The sequence below is a fragment of the Nanorana parkeri genome, unplaced genomic scaffold, assembly GCF_000935625.1.
Source record: "Nanorana parkeri isolate BGI_ZX_2015 unplaced genomic scaffold, ASM93562v1 scaffold124, whole genome shotgun sequence".
NCBI lineage: Eukaryota > Metazoa > Chordata > Amphibia > Anura > Dicroglossidae > Nanorana > Nanorana parkeri.
Genome location: NW_017306392.1, coordinates 407,970 through 425,555, shown reverse-complemented (window position 1 = coordinate 425,555; position 17,586 = coordinate 407,970). Strand labels below are relative to the sequence as shown.

Sequence of the window (17,586 nt, the reverse complement as noted above, 5' to 3'; positions counted from 1 at the left end):
AAATGTCAATATATATATATATATATATATACCTGGAACTTTATGTTTTGGGGTCCCAGATGAACATCAAACCAGACACTTGTGGTCTCGGAGCTATAACAGATCAATAAATGCCTTATACTACAGTACTTAGATAAGTGTGCCCTATTCTTGCTTACAGTCTCTTTCTGTCCTAACATTTAATATCCAATTTCATAGTGGTATATGTAAAATTCTTTATCTATATGTAGTAAGTAGCTGAAATGGCTACTGTTCACTAAAATAGAGCCCAACATACATGTTTTATACACAATGTCAACTCAAATCAGTGTACATCACAGTATTACACTTGAGATCTTAATGGAAAACTATAGCAAATGTTTAGTGAGCGCACATTTATATTTATTGTGAAGCGTACTTGTTTGTGACCTTCATATTTTACATGAACCATATTTCAATGACTGTGCCATAGATTTGTAAATTCTCTCTTGGTGGTTATCTGTACTTTGGCAAAAATTAAACCACACAGAGAGCCCTCTTTCCTAGTCTAATCACAATCACCCTTGCATACATATACTTGCTATGTATAAATATATACATGCAATATAAAACAATCACTATATAACCTGACTTATTAGAAAGCAAAGCATGCATATATAGTGATAGAACATAGCTACACCCGTGCACTTTGTAATTTTTATATGCATTAAGACAGTCAAAATAATAGATATTAAAAAAGGAAGAAAATAACAAGTCCTTTAAAATTGTATGCTGTACTCTTGATTTTTCTCTAATTATCCTTTATGGTTAGTAATTGTCTTCTTTATTGCTGGCTCTTTATTAAAAAAAGGATTATTTAATCTTATTAACATTTTGGCTCTCTAATCATTATCACTGGGGTACAAATCTCAATTATCATGGACCACTATCATTCTCATCAATACATGATTTTGTTCTATCATCTAATGTGTTTATGATTGTATTCATACATCCCTTGCGGTTTCATTTGCAATCATGCCATCTATTATAATTATATTATGTTTTGTGCATGTGTACATAATGTTATATGTCCCTCTCTTGTCAACTGTTCCATGTACTGTACATAAAGTTCTGTACATTTCTGAAAGCTGGTTGTTTCCATCTTTATTACAAGGACATTAGGAGGGGATCTGTGATGGGATTAAAGTATTAGTTGAGCCAGAGCTTATATGCATTGAAAGAATTTCCCAGTGGGCAGAAAAATAATTGGCCTGCCACAACCAGGTTACATGTCTTATTTGCACTATAGCTTGCTAAAGCAATTACCTTGTTTACCTTCTGAGCTCTCCATGTGTAAGTTCTCATTCATAAAACAAGATAGGGAGAAGCTACAAGCTTTCAGAATGGCTTTCCTGATCATATTTGTGAGTTGTCCCTATGTAATATGCCAAGAATTTTAAAGTGACATTAAAGTCAAATGTTTTCCCCCCTTCCCAATCCTTGTGTAGGGATTTACCTTAAATTATGTCTCTTAATCCGATCATCTTCTTTCCTGTCCTTTTCAACTGTCCCTCCAGCGCTATGTGCGGGTCTCCGATCCAGCGCTGACTCCTCTGTCCTCCTCTCCTCTGACATCCCACGGAGTCTGTGCGGGTGCACGCTGCTCCATAGACTTACCTTGTGTCTCTCCTCGTCTCCCGGCCGAACATCTGAACTGCGCATGCGCCTGCCCCAAGATCCTTTGCGGACTCTTCAGATGTTCGAAAGGGAGCGCGCGGCGAAGACACAGGTAAGTATTGACCCTTTTTAAAAGGTTTTTTTTTATGTTTTTGCTTGCTAGCAGTAGATATATGCAAAAACACGCAAGGGTTTAATACCCCTTTAAGTATTTTGGTTTTGAAGTAGAATAAATACCCATATAGTACTGAATCTGTGATTAAATCCATAATTCTGTGTTTTTAATATATTTCTTTCTGGTGCAGTTTTATTCAGTTAATGTGTTACAATAAGTGAAAATATTATATGCAGCAGTTATTATAAAATGCAATGATTTTTGGTCTATTATACCTTTAGCATTAATGGTAGGCCATACACTACATGACATAGACTGGTCAAAGGAGAAACATTGAATGTATTGTATATACTGAGAAAAGGCACAATATATTTTTTCACTAGACCACTAAACTTTTTTGGTTTAGTCTGGTCGATACTTTGTATATAGTTTCTACACATAAAGTCACTATTCATTGGTAGGCATGCTGCATAATCTTTAGAAAAATGGCCAAGTATCTGAAAGCATACTGTCCTGGTTTTACTAATAACCGTCTTTGTAATTCCATCGTAGCTATTTGTATAATCAGCTTGCAATTTTGTTTGTTTACCTGTTTATGTATCTATTTCATGCAGGAGAAAAGCCATTTACATTCCTTGAACGACACACAACATGCTGAAAGACTTCCATTTCTTCAGTCACACAAACAAAGGTGAGGATTCTGCTCGCATAAGACTTGGCTAACATTTTCTTTCAAATTGCAGGAATAGCTTTCGTTCTCTGTGAAAGAAAAGTTTTAAAGGGTAATAAAATTCAAACATGTTCTACAAAATAATTGGTTGCTGTGAGGAAGTAACCGTTCCAACACTTTGCATACATTATACCATATTCAAGCAGATTTTATAGAAGTGAAATGTGAAGTGATTCCTTTAGTCAGTCTTCTCATAGTTCTTTGGAATTTGGCTCTCGTCTTTTCTCTTGTGCGTCTTTTTCAAACCATTTTTCTCTTTGTTGTTTCTTTTTTTTTTTTAATAAAAACTTCCAAGTGTATGAGCTACATAAAAAATCTGGGCCCAATATATCAGTTTCTGGCTTTTGCTTACATTGTTTTGGGTCCTGGAGTTCCCCCACCAGAAATTTCAGTTCATTCTAGTCCCAGTAACTTTTACCATGTCTTTTTTTTGGCATACACTTGCATCTGAACACATCGTTTAGAACACCCCAAAAAATAATTTTCTGTCTGGAGATCTACTTTTCAAATGACTAGCTCAATGAGATCTGCCAGCGAAAAAACACCTGTGGGAGGGGGCGTGGCGGTGCATTGATCGGTCACACATTCTAACATAGTCACAAACTTTGATAGAACACCGGCTGGCTTGCGTACCAGAGGCTGAACGCTCTGGAACGCAGACTTTGTGGTGTGAACCGGCCCTCTCTCTTGGCTGTCTCTTCTCTCTCTCTCCTAGCTATGCTGTCTCTCTTCTGTCTGCTGTCTCTCTTCTCTCTCTGCTGTCTCTCTTCTCTCTCTCTCTGCTGTCTCTCTTCTCTCTCTCTCTGCTGTCTCTCTTCTCTCTCTCTCTGCTGTCTCTCTTCTCTCTCTCTCTGCTGTCTCTCTTCTCTCTCTGCTTTCTCTCTCTGTCTCTCTTCTCTCTCTCTCTCTCTCTGCTGTCTCTCTTCTCTCTCTCTGCTGTCTCTTCTCTCTGCTGTCTCTCTTGTCTCTCTGCTGTCTCTCTTCTTTCTCTCTCTCTCTTTCTCTCTCTCTCTCTCTGCTGTCTCTCTTCTCTCTCTGCTCTCTTCTGGCTGTCTTTTCCTACCTGCACTCCAGCAGCTTTCTGGGTCTCCTCTGAGGTGCGGTGTTCTGTCCTCCTGTGGTGCTCGTGTGGCAGAATGTGCAGACTGGGAGAGGTGTCCCGCCCCTACCCGTCTGCAGCTTCTGACAAACTTAGCCGCACGAGCAACGTGGGCGGACAGGACACAGGTCAGTGAGCCAATCGCGATCTACTAGTGTTCGTTTTGCAATCGACTGGTAGATCGCGATCGACCTAATGGGCACCCCTGCCTTAAAGTGTATGTAAATTGTAACAATTAACTTCTCTTATTTGCTCGGTCCTTTAAATATACAATTGAAAACAGTTTGCTATATCTGTTCTATAAGTACAAAAAATACATGTTGATCTTGCCAGAAATGAGCTAATAACTTCCTATACATTCTCCCTCTACTGACTGTTATCAGTTAGCATTGTTTCCAGCTATCTCCTTGGACTATGTAACACTTCCCCCTTATATTGTAAAGAAGGGAGATGGGCAGGTGTTTCATCCTTTTGTCCTAGGTTGACAAGACAACACTGCTCCTCTATGAAAATACAGTAGGGCGAGTGAGCGTTGTTACCCTAGAACAGGAAGTGTGTTCCTGACAGGATCAGCAGGTGAAAATAAAGAAAAGTAATGCAGCCACCACCTCTAAGTACTGGTAAGCTGCAATATATTAAATTTTTGTTCTTGGGTTCAGATACACTTTAATTATCATTGAGAAAGAGGAACTTAGATGAATTTAGTTCCACTGCTTTAAACTTTTAACTACAAATTTCTTCATAGCACCTGAAGCTAAAAAAGGTTGGGTTTCTTTTAAAAAAGTTGGGGAGTTAGATACCCAATAATCATATTTCTTTGTGGCCCACTATATACAGTAATTATGACAATGTGTTGTATGTGAAATATTAAGATATCAGTATTTACATCTACAAAGCATTTCAGTTAGAAACCAAAAATGTTATTTACCCTGGGCTTTTGAAAATGAGGGTTTTCATCCACCTCGTGGACTTGAGATGAAGAGAGTAGTGATGGATGTCATATGCATTATTTCCACCAATAGCAGATTATTGAGATATTAGCAGAGCTAAACATGTCTGTCTCCAGATGTGATTCTTGCATAGTGTTTGAAGGGATGAGGGCATATGATCTACATTGCTACTCTAATGTAAGAGCAAGCAAATATTTCTGGCAGTGCCAAGCAGCGTAGCACTGCTAAGTAACTACTACTAAGTAGCTTGGTTTTTAGAAGCACTGGAGTTGATTTACTAAAGTCAAATAGGCTGTTCATTTTGCAAGGGAATTTGCATTTTGCAGGGGAAGTTTCACCTTAGGTAAGTGAATGAGGTGAAGCTCCGCCGAGTTCCATCATGCAATCATGTGCAAGCAAAACTACTGTTTTTTTTAATTTTCCTTGCACATGAGTAGGTATTCTTTGCAAAGTGTAATCTAACCACATTCTCCAAACTAAGGGAAACTTCCCCCTGCAAAGTGCATATTCCCTTACGAAATGAACAGCCTTTCTGACTTTAGTAGATTAACCCCACTGTGCCTAAAGATAAGTTCTTCAAATGGGTGCAAAATGCAAGTTCTGGATGGTATGACTTTTAATATGCAACATTGGTATCTTGAAAATAAAAATGAATGCCTCCCTAATAGTGTATCTTTTTGTATTCCTTGTAGCTCACCTAGTACTCACATACGACTTGTGCCTCAAATTAGAATAGAGCTTGAGCCAGACGATGACACTTACTTCTGGAGAAGCCGGGGAACAGAGACAACTTTGTGAATCTACAAACCACTCCCTGCATCTTCCTCGGATCTTTTGTCATCACTAGCCAAACATAAAATCAACACTCCTTTAACGTGACATTATATGATGCTTGTGCTGGCAGTTATATAAAACAGCTTTTACTGACTAGAGTGCTTCCACTGTGAACTGTACATACAGACTGGTGTACTAATCCTGCGGATTTCTGGTCAAAATAAGTCATTGCCTTTTCACTGTGTCTCCCCTGAAAATTCATAATATGTTTATTGCACAAGACAGATGCCTGGTGACATTCTCACATATGTAATGCTCTAAATGCAGCGCTTCCTTTTTTTTATTGAAGCAACTATGCAAAATACTGTTGAGTGATCAGCATGTCCACTCCATATCTTAGAGTTGCTTGCAGTTCCATGACAGAACAGAATCATAGTATTAATCAAAAATAAATATATACTGGTACTTGACTTGCTAATGTATCAATAATATACAACCGATTGCCATAAGGTAATAAGCCCCTAGGCTAGGCATCCTGCTTTTAAATACGCTGCATATTTAATGGAGAGTGTTAAATATATTCTAGCTTGTCTATAAAATATGGGGCCTAACCTTCAACTTATATATTGTTAATTTTTTTAACTTTTTTAAATTACTGTAAAAAATGAATTATTTTTCCTGCAGCAGGAAACATATAGTTTTAAGTAGTTCTACCTCTTATTTGTAGAAAACTGGGCTTTTTTTTCTGTATGAATGTACTGTACACAATGTGATTTATATTATAACACAAATCTCCATACTTAGGACTTGACAAACTCTTTAAAAATAATTTTGTACTTTATACTAAAGAGACAAACAAAGTAATTTCAGAGGTAGGTGGTTTTTTAAAATGATGTCATGAGGGAGGTGGGGTTTATAATCCATTATTTTATGCGGTGTAAGATGTATGATAGGAGTACCTAGGCAATAATTAATCACGTTGACTGGTAACAGGGATCAATTAAAACCTAGAAATATTGATTTTTTTAAACTGTAATTATTATTATTTTTTGTATTTATGCAGTTTCTCTAACACATTCTTGTTTATTAGTTAATATGTTTCAATACAATGCTTATGTGTGGGACATAGAAAAGGGGGTTTGAATGTGAATTTCCCTACAAGCTTGCAAACCCATTTTGATTGACAGCACTCATCACTTTAGTCCTTTACGTAGTGCCTAGTGTATTGTCAAATTGGACAGGAAGATAAGTGTTTTCTTGACCCACCTTTTACCTTTCCAGAACAGTGATGTCACATTCAAGGAAACAATTTTCAGCCACCTCAATATGCCGTCTGACATTCAGTCCCCATATTGGGGTACAATATATATGATTTTCTAAGACTTGTTGGATTACAAGGTTTCTGCCTGATTAAAAAACGGCCCGCTTTTAATGATATACTTGGAATTGATCATCTAAGCCATGTATGTAATAGTGACCCTATTGTCACGGTTTATCTACTTATTGGCGGATTTCTCTTGCTCCTGCCTCAGTTGTCTCCAGAAATAGGTACAAGTTTTCTCTTGACAACCATTGCCACTAGACTTGTTTAATGCAATTATAATACAATAATAATGATCATTCACTGGGTCCTGATTCAGAAGGCAAATTCCACCTAAATAAGACACAATGGGAGGAATTTATCAAAACTGGAGCAGACAGAAACTGGAGCAGTTTCCCATGGCAACCAATCAGCATCTCTCTTCAGTTTGCTCAGTTGAGATTTAAAATGAGAGATAGAAGCTGATTGGTTGCAGTGCAAATCTGCTGCAGATTTTGTCTGCTCCAGTCTTGATAAATTCCCCTCAATTAGTTTGATTTCCTAAAGGCAAAAAAACTACTCCCTTTGCAAGGAAACTTTAATATTTCAAGGTAATTTTTTCCTTAGCTTAGTAAATGTGGTAAAAATTCACTCTGCAAAAAATACCCAACCATGTGCAAGAAAGATAGAAATAAACATTACTTTAGCTTGCTTAAGATTGGATGATGAGCAGAGCTATCAGAGATGAGTGTTAGCAGAGCTTTTACCTCATTCATTAAGCTAAGGGAAAGTGCTATTTGTCTTTAGTGACTCAACTCCATTGAGACAGTTGTGTTTGTACCGTATATGTACCAGTAGCAAGTTATCCTTTGCAGTAGATAGCCATTAGCTGATTGGTGGAGATCAAAGGGGGAATTCCTCCATATATTAAACTATGAGGTCCCGTTGCTTACACTACTGATGTCATATGAGTGCTGAAAGCAGAAACACAAAGTTCATGAACAGTCTTCTTTATTGCCAAAGTATAAAGTCACGACAAAACATTTTTTGGGAGGGGGGAGGGAGTGGTTCATGCAATTCTTTATATCTCTTCAATAGCTTGCCTTTTCTATATCACACACAAGAAATAGGCAAATTGAACAGGGACACTAACAAAACTTGACAGTTTTTTTTTTTATCTAAGTCTTCCATTATTAAAGTCAAATGTACTTGAAATTAACTGTTGATTTGATTTAATATTGTATTATTTGAAACTGAAGAGCAATGTGAGCTACAGGTTTGATGTTAACATTTTAGGTAGGTTGTGGGACATTATTGCATGTTTTCTGAATTTCTGTACCATGTTATCTCCTCTACAAACAAGTGTTTTTTACAGTGACATTTCTCTATACTGCCCTGTAAACTGCTTAAAAGGAACGTGTACTTGGAGAAATATATAGACTGCCATTGCTAATCTTCCCTTCTGAAAAGGCTAGTTGACTGGCTGGATGATGATTCAATAGCTTTAGTACTTTCTAAAATACTGGCCCAAAACAAGTGTAAAGACCAGGATTGCACTTTCCCCCCTCCCGCTGCATGCTTGTTCTGGCTCAATAACTCAAAGTACCGCCTGGTCATTTGCATTTTTAGAGTAAGGTCAGCAGTTTATCTTGGTAAAGGTTCCCTTTAAGCTCAGTCAACTGACTACTTTTTCCAGTCACAGCAATACAGACAGTTATAACTTTCACACTACCTGTTTATTGTTGAATTTTGTATCTTGCCTGCAGTACCTCTTCCTGTAAACGACTTTACCACTAAAATGTTGTTGGACTTAAAGTGGGTGATTGAATTTTCAATTTGGAAGGGAACTTACACTTACGTTAGTGAATGTATAGAAAGTTCACTTTGCAAAAAATACCCAATCACATGCAATGCAAATTTATACAACTGGATTTCTTCTTGCACATGATTGGATGACTGAGGTCAGCAGAGATTCACTTCATTCACTAAGTTAAGTAAAAATTCCCTTACAAAGTGAATATTCACTTTGCTAAGTAAACAGCCTATTTGCCTTCGACCCCATAGTCTTTCCATTTGCCAGCAATCATCACTCTCTAAACTAACGTAGACATTCTTGGCCATAGGGTTCACTTTATTTAATTTATTATTTGCATTCTTTATTTAAATGCGATGAACGATACAACATGAACAATGTTACATCCGTAACAGAAAGAAATAGATATAACAAATGAGAAGGTCACAAGATAGTACATATATTTTACCATAATACCAATGTTATATACTTGACCATAAGCTGTTGTTCCTCAGTGATATACCATGTAGGAACTATAGGCTTGGTGACAGGGATGTTCTTTTCCATGGATATTTCCCGGGTTGCAGTTGGTTAATATGTACTATATAGGATAGAGAGGGTTTTGGAGTAGAGGAAAGAATAGGGGTGGGGTGGGTAGTGTGTATGGGTAAGGACCTGTGTCCATAATGGTAGCAGGTGTTGAGGAAGGAGAAAACAAAATAAAAGGGGGAGTGAAAGAGGTAAAGTAAGGGTGGCTTTGTAACCAAGAGCGGATACGTTATCTACTCTTTGCAGGACACTGCAGTAATTACTCCACTCCGTATCATCTTTTGAGGTTTTATTCATAAAAGGCAGAGCAAGGTGTGGAGCCTTCAGCATCTTTCTGATGTTCTCTGCAGCTTTATGGGTTAGGAGAGAAGTCCTATAGCAGAATCTGTCAAATTCATGTGACAGGTTTTATCCCCATCTTGGCACTTCATTAGAATGAACATGACTTTGAGTCCTGAAGCAGAAATCCCATTTGTAAAATGTCATTGAAGGTTCTCATTCATCCAGGTCATGGTATATCTATAAAACAGAAGTCAAGGCAACTGGATTTGCTGTATTTTTTTTAAGACGTTTCACTGGTCAACAAAAATGATCTGGGAATAAATATGGTGAATGTTGTTCCAATCCACATAATCTATTAGTCACAAACCGGTGTTGATTGCATTTGCATAATTGGAGCTAGGTGTTAATAACCTGCCCAGAGAGAGGTGTTAAATGCACAGATATGTTCTTTATAAATGTGCCAGAGTATTTATTTTTAAAGCAGGCATATGGCCGCTTTAATCAACACCGGCTTTGGCCATACTGATTTAAAAATCGACCGTGTAGTTGGTAGGGCAAAAGCAATGTGCAGTAAGGAAAGGTAACCAGTCAGAAATTATCGTTACTGATCTAAATTCAGGAAACAGAAATCTAGTTGGCTACTTTCTATTTTACCTTTGCTGTTTGCCCTACTGTATTAAATGTTTAATTAATTAAAAGGAAAGACAGTGTCAGCACCAATTCAGAGATGATTTGAGGATCTACAGCTGAGTGATATACAAAAAGGTTTAATTTTTTTTTATAGTTGAGGTACTGGAATGTATTTTTAAGATTTTAACTCCTGAGTTTTGTGTCACTTTAATGCTATATAAGCTACATCAGATCATCATACATACATATACATCAGAAATGTCTTCCCTTTGACAGATGGAACTTACCTATGTCATAGTAACCTGTCAACATTTTTTTATGTAAAATATTCTTAGATAACCTTTCCAGAAACAAATGTATTTCTGAAAAACTACACTCTAATGCTGGATCATGTACTGATTAACTTTTTAAATTGTATTATCTTATCCCATTGTGCTTGTACTGCCTTTTGAACTACTGATTGTCATCAATGACAAATGTTCATATTTTTCTTAACTGATATGATAAAACCTTCGCCAGGCATCTTCAGAATGTTTATTCGGTTTCTATATGGCAGCAAGAAAACTTTTTAATCCTTCCAGCTGGGGACAAAAGAGACACACCATTACTCAAAGCCCAACTTCAACCAAAACCTTTATTTTTAGTTTTGGACAGAATGGGGGGAAAGAAATAGAACATCAGTTTCTTTTTTATTGCAGTCTGAGTCCCCATTGGGGAAATTGTGAAAGTAAATTTCACCAGTGGGGACAATGGAGGGCTGCATCAAAACAGTTAGATTAAAACCTCTCTGGTTATTATTACTGTGCGTCTTCCTGTCCCAGTGACAACCATTTCCCTAATTTCTTGTCCAGCTTTCACAGTGACAGGAAGTGAGGTGTAATTTCTCATGTACCCCAATAACAATTTGACAGAGGTATTTATGCTTCATACATCTATCCAAAACAAAAACGGTTTTGACTGGAGCTTAAGGGAACAATGAAGGTTATTTCAATGTGTTATGCTACTATTTAAAAAATACTGTGTTGTAGAGAATAGCAAACAATCTGCCATCTTGTTTCCAGATCTTTCTACATCAATAAAGGTGTCCCAGACCTATACTGCTGACATAATGTTAACACAACTGTTCTAATTTATAGCCATTAATATGGCCAATGTATTTAGTATTTGTATTATTTTCAGGAGAGAAAGGAGGGAAAAAAAGGGGGGGGGGGGGGAGTGATCTGCACTTTCATACTCCCATGGATCCTTGAAAAATGGCCTATATGTCGTTTGTTAGACATAATGATTTTTGTATGTAATGAAATATGATCAAACGTGGAGCAGATGAAGAAAGCAGCAGAGACTGTAGTGATTTGAACTGTAACAATGAGCATTAATGATAATGACAGGATAGTATTTTACAATTTTATGAAGATTTCTATTGTGTCTTTTATGGAATCAAAAGAATGAAGATATTTTAGCATTTATATTTTTCAAAATTAAATGTATATTGAAAATAAAGTAACTTTATGCATTCCTGACTCCTGATTCTTCTGTTGCTTACCATTAGTATTTACCATGATGGTGGCCAATATTCACCTGTAATCCTGACGTTGTTTACAATACAGAGGGACCTTTGTGTGCATATCCTGAACCACAGCTATGTGTTATATTTGCTGATATTGCCATTTCTAGCAACTTTGTCCAAGTCCACAAGGGTCTAAATGCTTGTATCAATCATCCTTAGATGGCTGTAACTTCGTATTCACACAAAGTGGCCTCCGCGGCTCATAAAGGTACACAGTTTAAGTTTACTTATACATCATCTTGTTCGTTCTAGTGCTTGGTGATCATAACTAGAGGAAGTATATTCCCAGTTAGAGAACCTGCCTGTCCTAGAGATAAATGCCAGGCAATAAAAGTGGCATGCCAATTTCTGCCAAGTCCATCAGATCCTGTATTCAAATTGTATCTAAATCCAAGAACAATAATGTTATACATTGCAGCTTACCAGGCCTTCGTTGTGGTGACTGCAGTAGCTTTCTTTTTTCATTTTTTTCCCCTTTACTTTCTCCTGGGGATTCTGCCAGCAAAACAGTTACTGTCAAGCTCACTCACTCTACTATATCTACAGAAATACAGCACTTGTCATCCTAGGACAGAACTTCAGAAGCCTCCCTCTATCCTCTTCTCCATAACATAGAGAAAACCGTTCCATAGTTCTCAGAATTAGCAGAGAATTATGTAACTGAAAAAAGTGCAGGGTGGCAAAAGAGCACAGGAAGTTATCAGCTGACAAGATTTCGCAACAGGTTTTTTTGTTCACTTACCAAATAGATAATACAAAATTATTTCAACGGTATATTCAACAGTCCTACAGGGAACTAATAAGAGAAGTTGAAAGTGATTTAAACAAAACAAAGGAAACTAACCATTACAAATTCAACAGTCAAACTTTGATCATTCCACAGATTGAAATCAGTTTTGTTTTATCAAACAAAGCTAGATTTTGTCTTGAGAACAGAAAGGTGCATCAATACTGAATGTTATGCCTAATAGTCTTGTGTGACAGCTAACCTTGGAACATGAATATGAATGTAATTGCAGTGAAGGTTAAATTGACTGCCCCACCAGATAAATACCACCATAAAGCTGAACTCCAGGAAAACGGCTAAATATGCAATTGAAATACACCATATTGTCAAAAGTATTGGGACACCCCTGCAAATCATTGGATTCAGGTGTACCAATCACCTACATGGCCACAGGTGTATAAAATCAAGCACCTATGCATGCAGACTGCTTCTACATACATTTGTGAAAGAATGGGTCGCTCTCAGGAGCTCAGTGAATTCAAGCGTAGTACCGTGATAGGTTGCCACCTCTGCAATAAGTCCATCCGTGACATTTTCCATTTCCACGGTCAACTATTAGTGGTATTTTAAAAAAGTGGAAGCAACTGCGAACAGAAACAACTCAGCCATGAAGTGGTAGGCCACGTAAAATGACAGAGCGGAGTCAGCGCATGCTGAAGCGCACAGTGCGCAGAAGTCACCAACTGTCTCCAAGGTAAATAGCTACAGACCTCCAAACTTTGTGTGGCCTCCAGATTGGCACACCAACAGTGCGTAGAGAGCTTCATGGAATGGGTTTCCATGACCGAGCAGCTGCATCCAAGCCTTACACCACCAAGTGCAATGCAAAGCGTCGGATGCAGTGATGTAAAGCACACCGCCACTGGACACTAGAGAAGTGGAGACGTGTTCTCTGGAGTGACGAATCACGCTTCTCTGTCTGGCAATCCAATGGACTGTCTGGGTTTGGCGGTTGCAAGGAGAATGGTACTTGCTTGACTGCATTGTGCCAAGTGTAAAGTTTGGTGGAGGGGGGATTATGGTGTGGGGTAGTTTTTCAGGGGTTGGGCTTGGCCCCTTAGTTCCAGTGAAGGGAACTCTTAAGACATCAGCATACCAAGACAGTTTTGGATAATTTCATGCTCCCACCTTTGTGGGAACAGTTTGGGGATGGCCCCTTCCTGTTCCAACATGACTGCGCACCAGGTCACAAAGCAAGGTTCATAAAGACATGGATGAGTGAGTTTGGGGTGGAGAAACTTGACTGGCATGCACAGAATCTTGACCTCAACCCGATAGAACACCTTTGGGAGGAATTAGAGTGGAGACTGTGAGCCAGGCCTTCTCGTCCAACATCAGTACCTGACCTCACAAATGCGCTTCTGGAAGAATGGTCAAACAATCCCTATAGACTCACGCTTAAACCTTGTGACAGCCTTCCCAGAAGAGTTGAAGCTGTTATAGCTGCAAAGGGTGGGCCTTGCATTGCTGCAGAGGTTGAAGGGGTAGGGGGTTAGCCTGTCACTGCTCAGACAATACGCCGCACACTGCATCAAATCGGTCTGCATGGCTGTAGTGCCAGAAGGAAGCCTCTTCTAAAGATGATGCACAAGAAAGCCAGCAAACAGTTCGCTGAAGACAAGCAGACTAAGGACATGGATTACTGGAACCATGTCCTGTGGTCTGATGAGACCAAGATAAACTTATTTGGTTCAGATGGTGTCAAGTGTGTGTGGCGGCAACCAGGTGAGGAGTACACAGACAAGTGTGTCTTACCTACAGTCAAGCATGGTGGTGGGAGTGTCCTGGTCTGGGGCTGCATGAGTGCTGCCGTCACTGGGGAGCTACAGTTCATTGAGGGAACCATGAATGTACTGTGACATACTGAAGCAGAGCATGATCTGCTCCCTTCGGAGACTGGGCCGCAGGGTAGTATTCCAACACGATAACGACCCCAAACACATCTCCAAGACGACCACTGCCTTGTTAAAGAAGCTGAGGGTAAAGGTGATGGACTGGCCAAGCATATCTCGAGACCTAAACCCTATTGAGCATCGGTGGGGCATCCTCAAACGGAAGGGGGAGGAGTGCAAGCTTTCTAACATCCACCAGCAATGTAATGTCGTCATGGAGAAGTGGAAGAGGACTCCAGTGGCAACCTGTGAAGCTCTGGTGAACTCCATGCCCAAGAGGGTTAAGGCAGTGCTGGAAAACAATGGTGGCCACACAAAATATTGACACTTTGGGCCCTATGTGGACATTTTCACTTAGGGCTGTACTCACTTTTGTTGCCAGTGGTTTAGATATTAATGGCTGTGTGTTGAGTTATTTTGAGGGGACAGCAAATGTACACTGATATACAAGCTGTACACTCACTACTTGCCGTCACATGAAATGATATAATAAAATATTTAAAAAAATGTGATCCTCACCCCGCAGCGCCCTCAGGCGGCCGCTTGCCTTGCCTTGCCTTGCCTTGCGGTAGGGCCGGGCTTGACTACAGCCCAACAAGAGACAAATTGCCAGTTTGCAGAGGCCCAGCAGCAAGCCATTACAGCTAAGCGGCAGATGTTGGAGGCTCAGCAAACAGATCGAGAGGTACTCAAGGAGGTGGCTCAGAGCCTCCTAGAATTAAAGGGCAAATTTGTGGCTTCAATACCAGTGGAACAAAGGTGAAGCGTGCCAGCTTTTACCTGCAAAAGATGACAGCTGCAGATGATGTGGAAGCCTACCTCACTACGTTTGAGAGGATTGGTAGAGATGTGAGTGGGTGGGGCTGGTAGCACCTTTTTTTGTCAGGTGAACCCCAAAAAGCCTACTACGACTTGGAACCTGAGGCTGCTCAGGATTATGATGTACTTAAGGCTGAAATCCTGGCAAGACTGGGTGTTACCACGGCGGTCCATGCCCAGTGGGTGTATCGGTGGACCGATAAGGCTGAAAAGCCACCAAGGTCCCAAATGTTTGATCTGATACACCTTACCAGAAAGTGGCTCCAACCTGAGACATTGTCGCCACCGGATATAGTGGAGTGTGTGGTGATGGACCGATATTTGCGGGCTCTCCCTGCCACCCTTAGGAAATGGGTCAGCCATGGAGACCCCAAAACTGCTACCCAGCTAGTGGACATGGTAGAGCGATACACCACAGCGACAGACCTGCTAAGTCCCCCCGTGCTTGAGCTTCCCGTCTCACCCAGGGGATACCTGCCCAGAGGACCTGCCCAGATAGCAAGAAATTGTGCTGCAAGTTTAAAAATGACTTGCTAAACTATTGCAGACTTGCCAAGCTTAACAATTTTGTTGCACAATTACAGCACATCTGCATTGCAAGTCTCCAGACCAGCGAGCTTGCAGAGCTCTTGCTAAGACCTGCAGGACTCTTGCTGTAGACTTGCCAAGCAAATTTGCTACAAATTCAAAAAGTGTCAACTAGAACTTGTGCTGCAAGTGTTCTGCAAGTCTACAGCTTGCCAGGAATGTGTGCGGCAAGTTAACAAGAATTACAATTTAACCCTATCACACGTTTGTGGAACGTTATCCTTGCTATCTGGGTGGTAAGCCTGTTCCAGGGGTTAAGGGCACGGGAGAAAATTATAAGACATTTGCTGAAACTGGAGAGACTATAGGCTCTGGACCTAGAGACTGGCCTGGTAGGTCAGGAAGGACCATGAGGCCATATAAAGGACTGGGTGCAGAACCCATAAAATGCTTTAGTTGCCATGGGTTAGGACATATTGCTGCTAATTGTCCATTGACGGATCAACCTATGCAATGTGATTATGCTATGTTGAGAAACGCACGTCTTTCTTTGCACAAGTGGTGTGTACTGCATCATGTCAGGAACGTATTGAGAGACAGATGTGTGTTATTTCAGTTGACGGAAAGCTAGTTACAGCTCTGGTAGTGTGGTAACTCACCAGGTACCACCCTAGCACTATTGGGGTTATTTGTATACATGGTGACACACATGATTACCAGACTGCTGTAGTGGACATTGATACCCCTTGGGGCTCTGTGACACATTCTGTGGGTGTAGTACCCTCCCTGCTTCATGAAGCTATAGTGGGGAGGGATTTTCCACAGTTTTGGAGACTTTGGGAAAATAAAAAGGTTCAGGTGGATTGTGCTCCCCCTACAGGTGAACCTAGGGAACCTAGTCCGGAACCTTTTGACTTTAAAACGGAAGAGGATATTGTGGGTGTGTCTAATGAAGGTGGTATGCCTTTCCCTCTTTCTGTAATGGCTGGGGAGCAGGAGGAGACGGAGCCTGACCCAGAGATTGTGACTAATGAACAGGATGTTGTGTCTGGCTCTAGTGCTGAAAGCAGACCAAATGATATGCCTGACTTAGAAGTCAGGAAGGATGATTTCCGTACAGAACAAAGAAAAGACTCCACACTGACTAGAGCCAGGGAAAACATAAAAATGATAGATGGGAAACCCATTGATCCTGATGTAAGACTGTCCTTCCCCTACATGGCGCAAAAAAATGATTTGCTGTATCAGGTGGTAAAGCAAAGGGAGGATGTGGTGGAACGACTAGTAGTCCCAAAACCATACCGCAGGATGGTGTTGGATCTGGCTCATGGTCATATAATGGGAGGACACCTGGGTATAGAAAAAACTAAGGAGAGAATAAGCCAGAGATCCTTTTGGCCGGGTTTACATGCAGAGGTAAAGGCATATTGTGAGTCATGCCCAGAGTGTCAGTATTCGGCACCATCTCCCCATTTTCGTAGTCCGCTGGTACCTTTGCCGATTATTGAGGTCCCCTTTGAAAGAATTGGCATGGATCTGGTGGGTCCAGTGGTTAAGTCGGCCCGAGGTCACCAGCATATACTAGTAATACTGGACTATGCTACCCGGTATCCTGAAGCCATACCCTTGCGCAATACCTCGGCTAAAACTATTGCCAAGGAGCTTGTTCAGGTGTTTAGTCGCGTGGGTATTGCAAGGGAGATTTTAACGGATCAGGGCACGCCATTTATGTCTAGAGTGACTAAGGAATTATGTAGGCTGTTCAAAATCTCACACTTGCGCACGTCTGTCTACCACCCCCAAACTGATGGACTGGTGGAGAGATTTAATAAGACGCTTAAGAGTATGTTAAAAAAGGTGGTGGACAAAGATGGGAAGAATTGGGATTTCTTATTGCCATATCTCATGTTTGCTATCCGGGAGGTGCCTCAGGCATCCACAGGATACTCCCCTTTTGAACTATTGTATGGCAGGCATCCCAGAGGCCTTCTAGATATTGCTAAGGAAACCTGGGAGGGTGAGACCACCCCTTATAGGAGTGTCATCGAGCATATCTCGATGATGCAGGACAGAATTGCAGCTGTCATGCCCCTGGTACGGGAACATATGGAGCAAGCCCAGGAAGCACAGAGAAGGG

General features: G+C 40.3%; 1 protein-coding gene across 1 annotated transcript in view; it reads left to right on the top strand.

The window, feature by feature from the left end:
- Nucleotides 1-6,431, top strand: part of SLC4A4 (solute carrier family 4 member 4) — a 208,718-nt gene extending 202,287 nt beyond the window's left edge. The window contains exons 24-25 of the mRNA XM_018553578.1: nucleotides 2,365-2,441; nucleotides 5,222-6,431. Coding sequence (XP_018409080.1) covers nucleotides 2,365-2,441; nucleotides 5,222-5,327 — 183 coding nt within the window. The 3' untranslated portion in view covers nucleotides 5,328-6,431. The remainder of the gene's footprint in view (nucleotides 1-2,364; nucleotides 2,442-5,221) is intronic.
- Nucleotides 6,432-17,586: the final 11,155 nt, after the last annotated feature.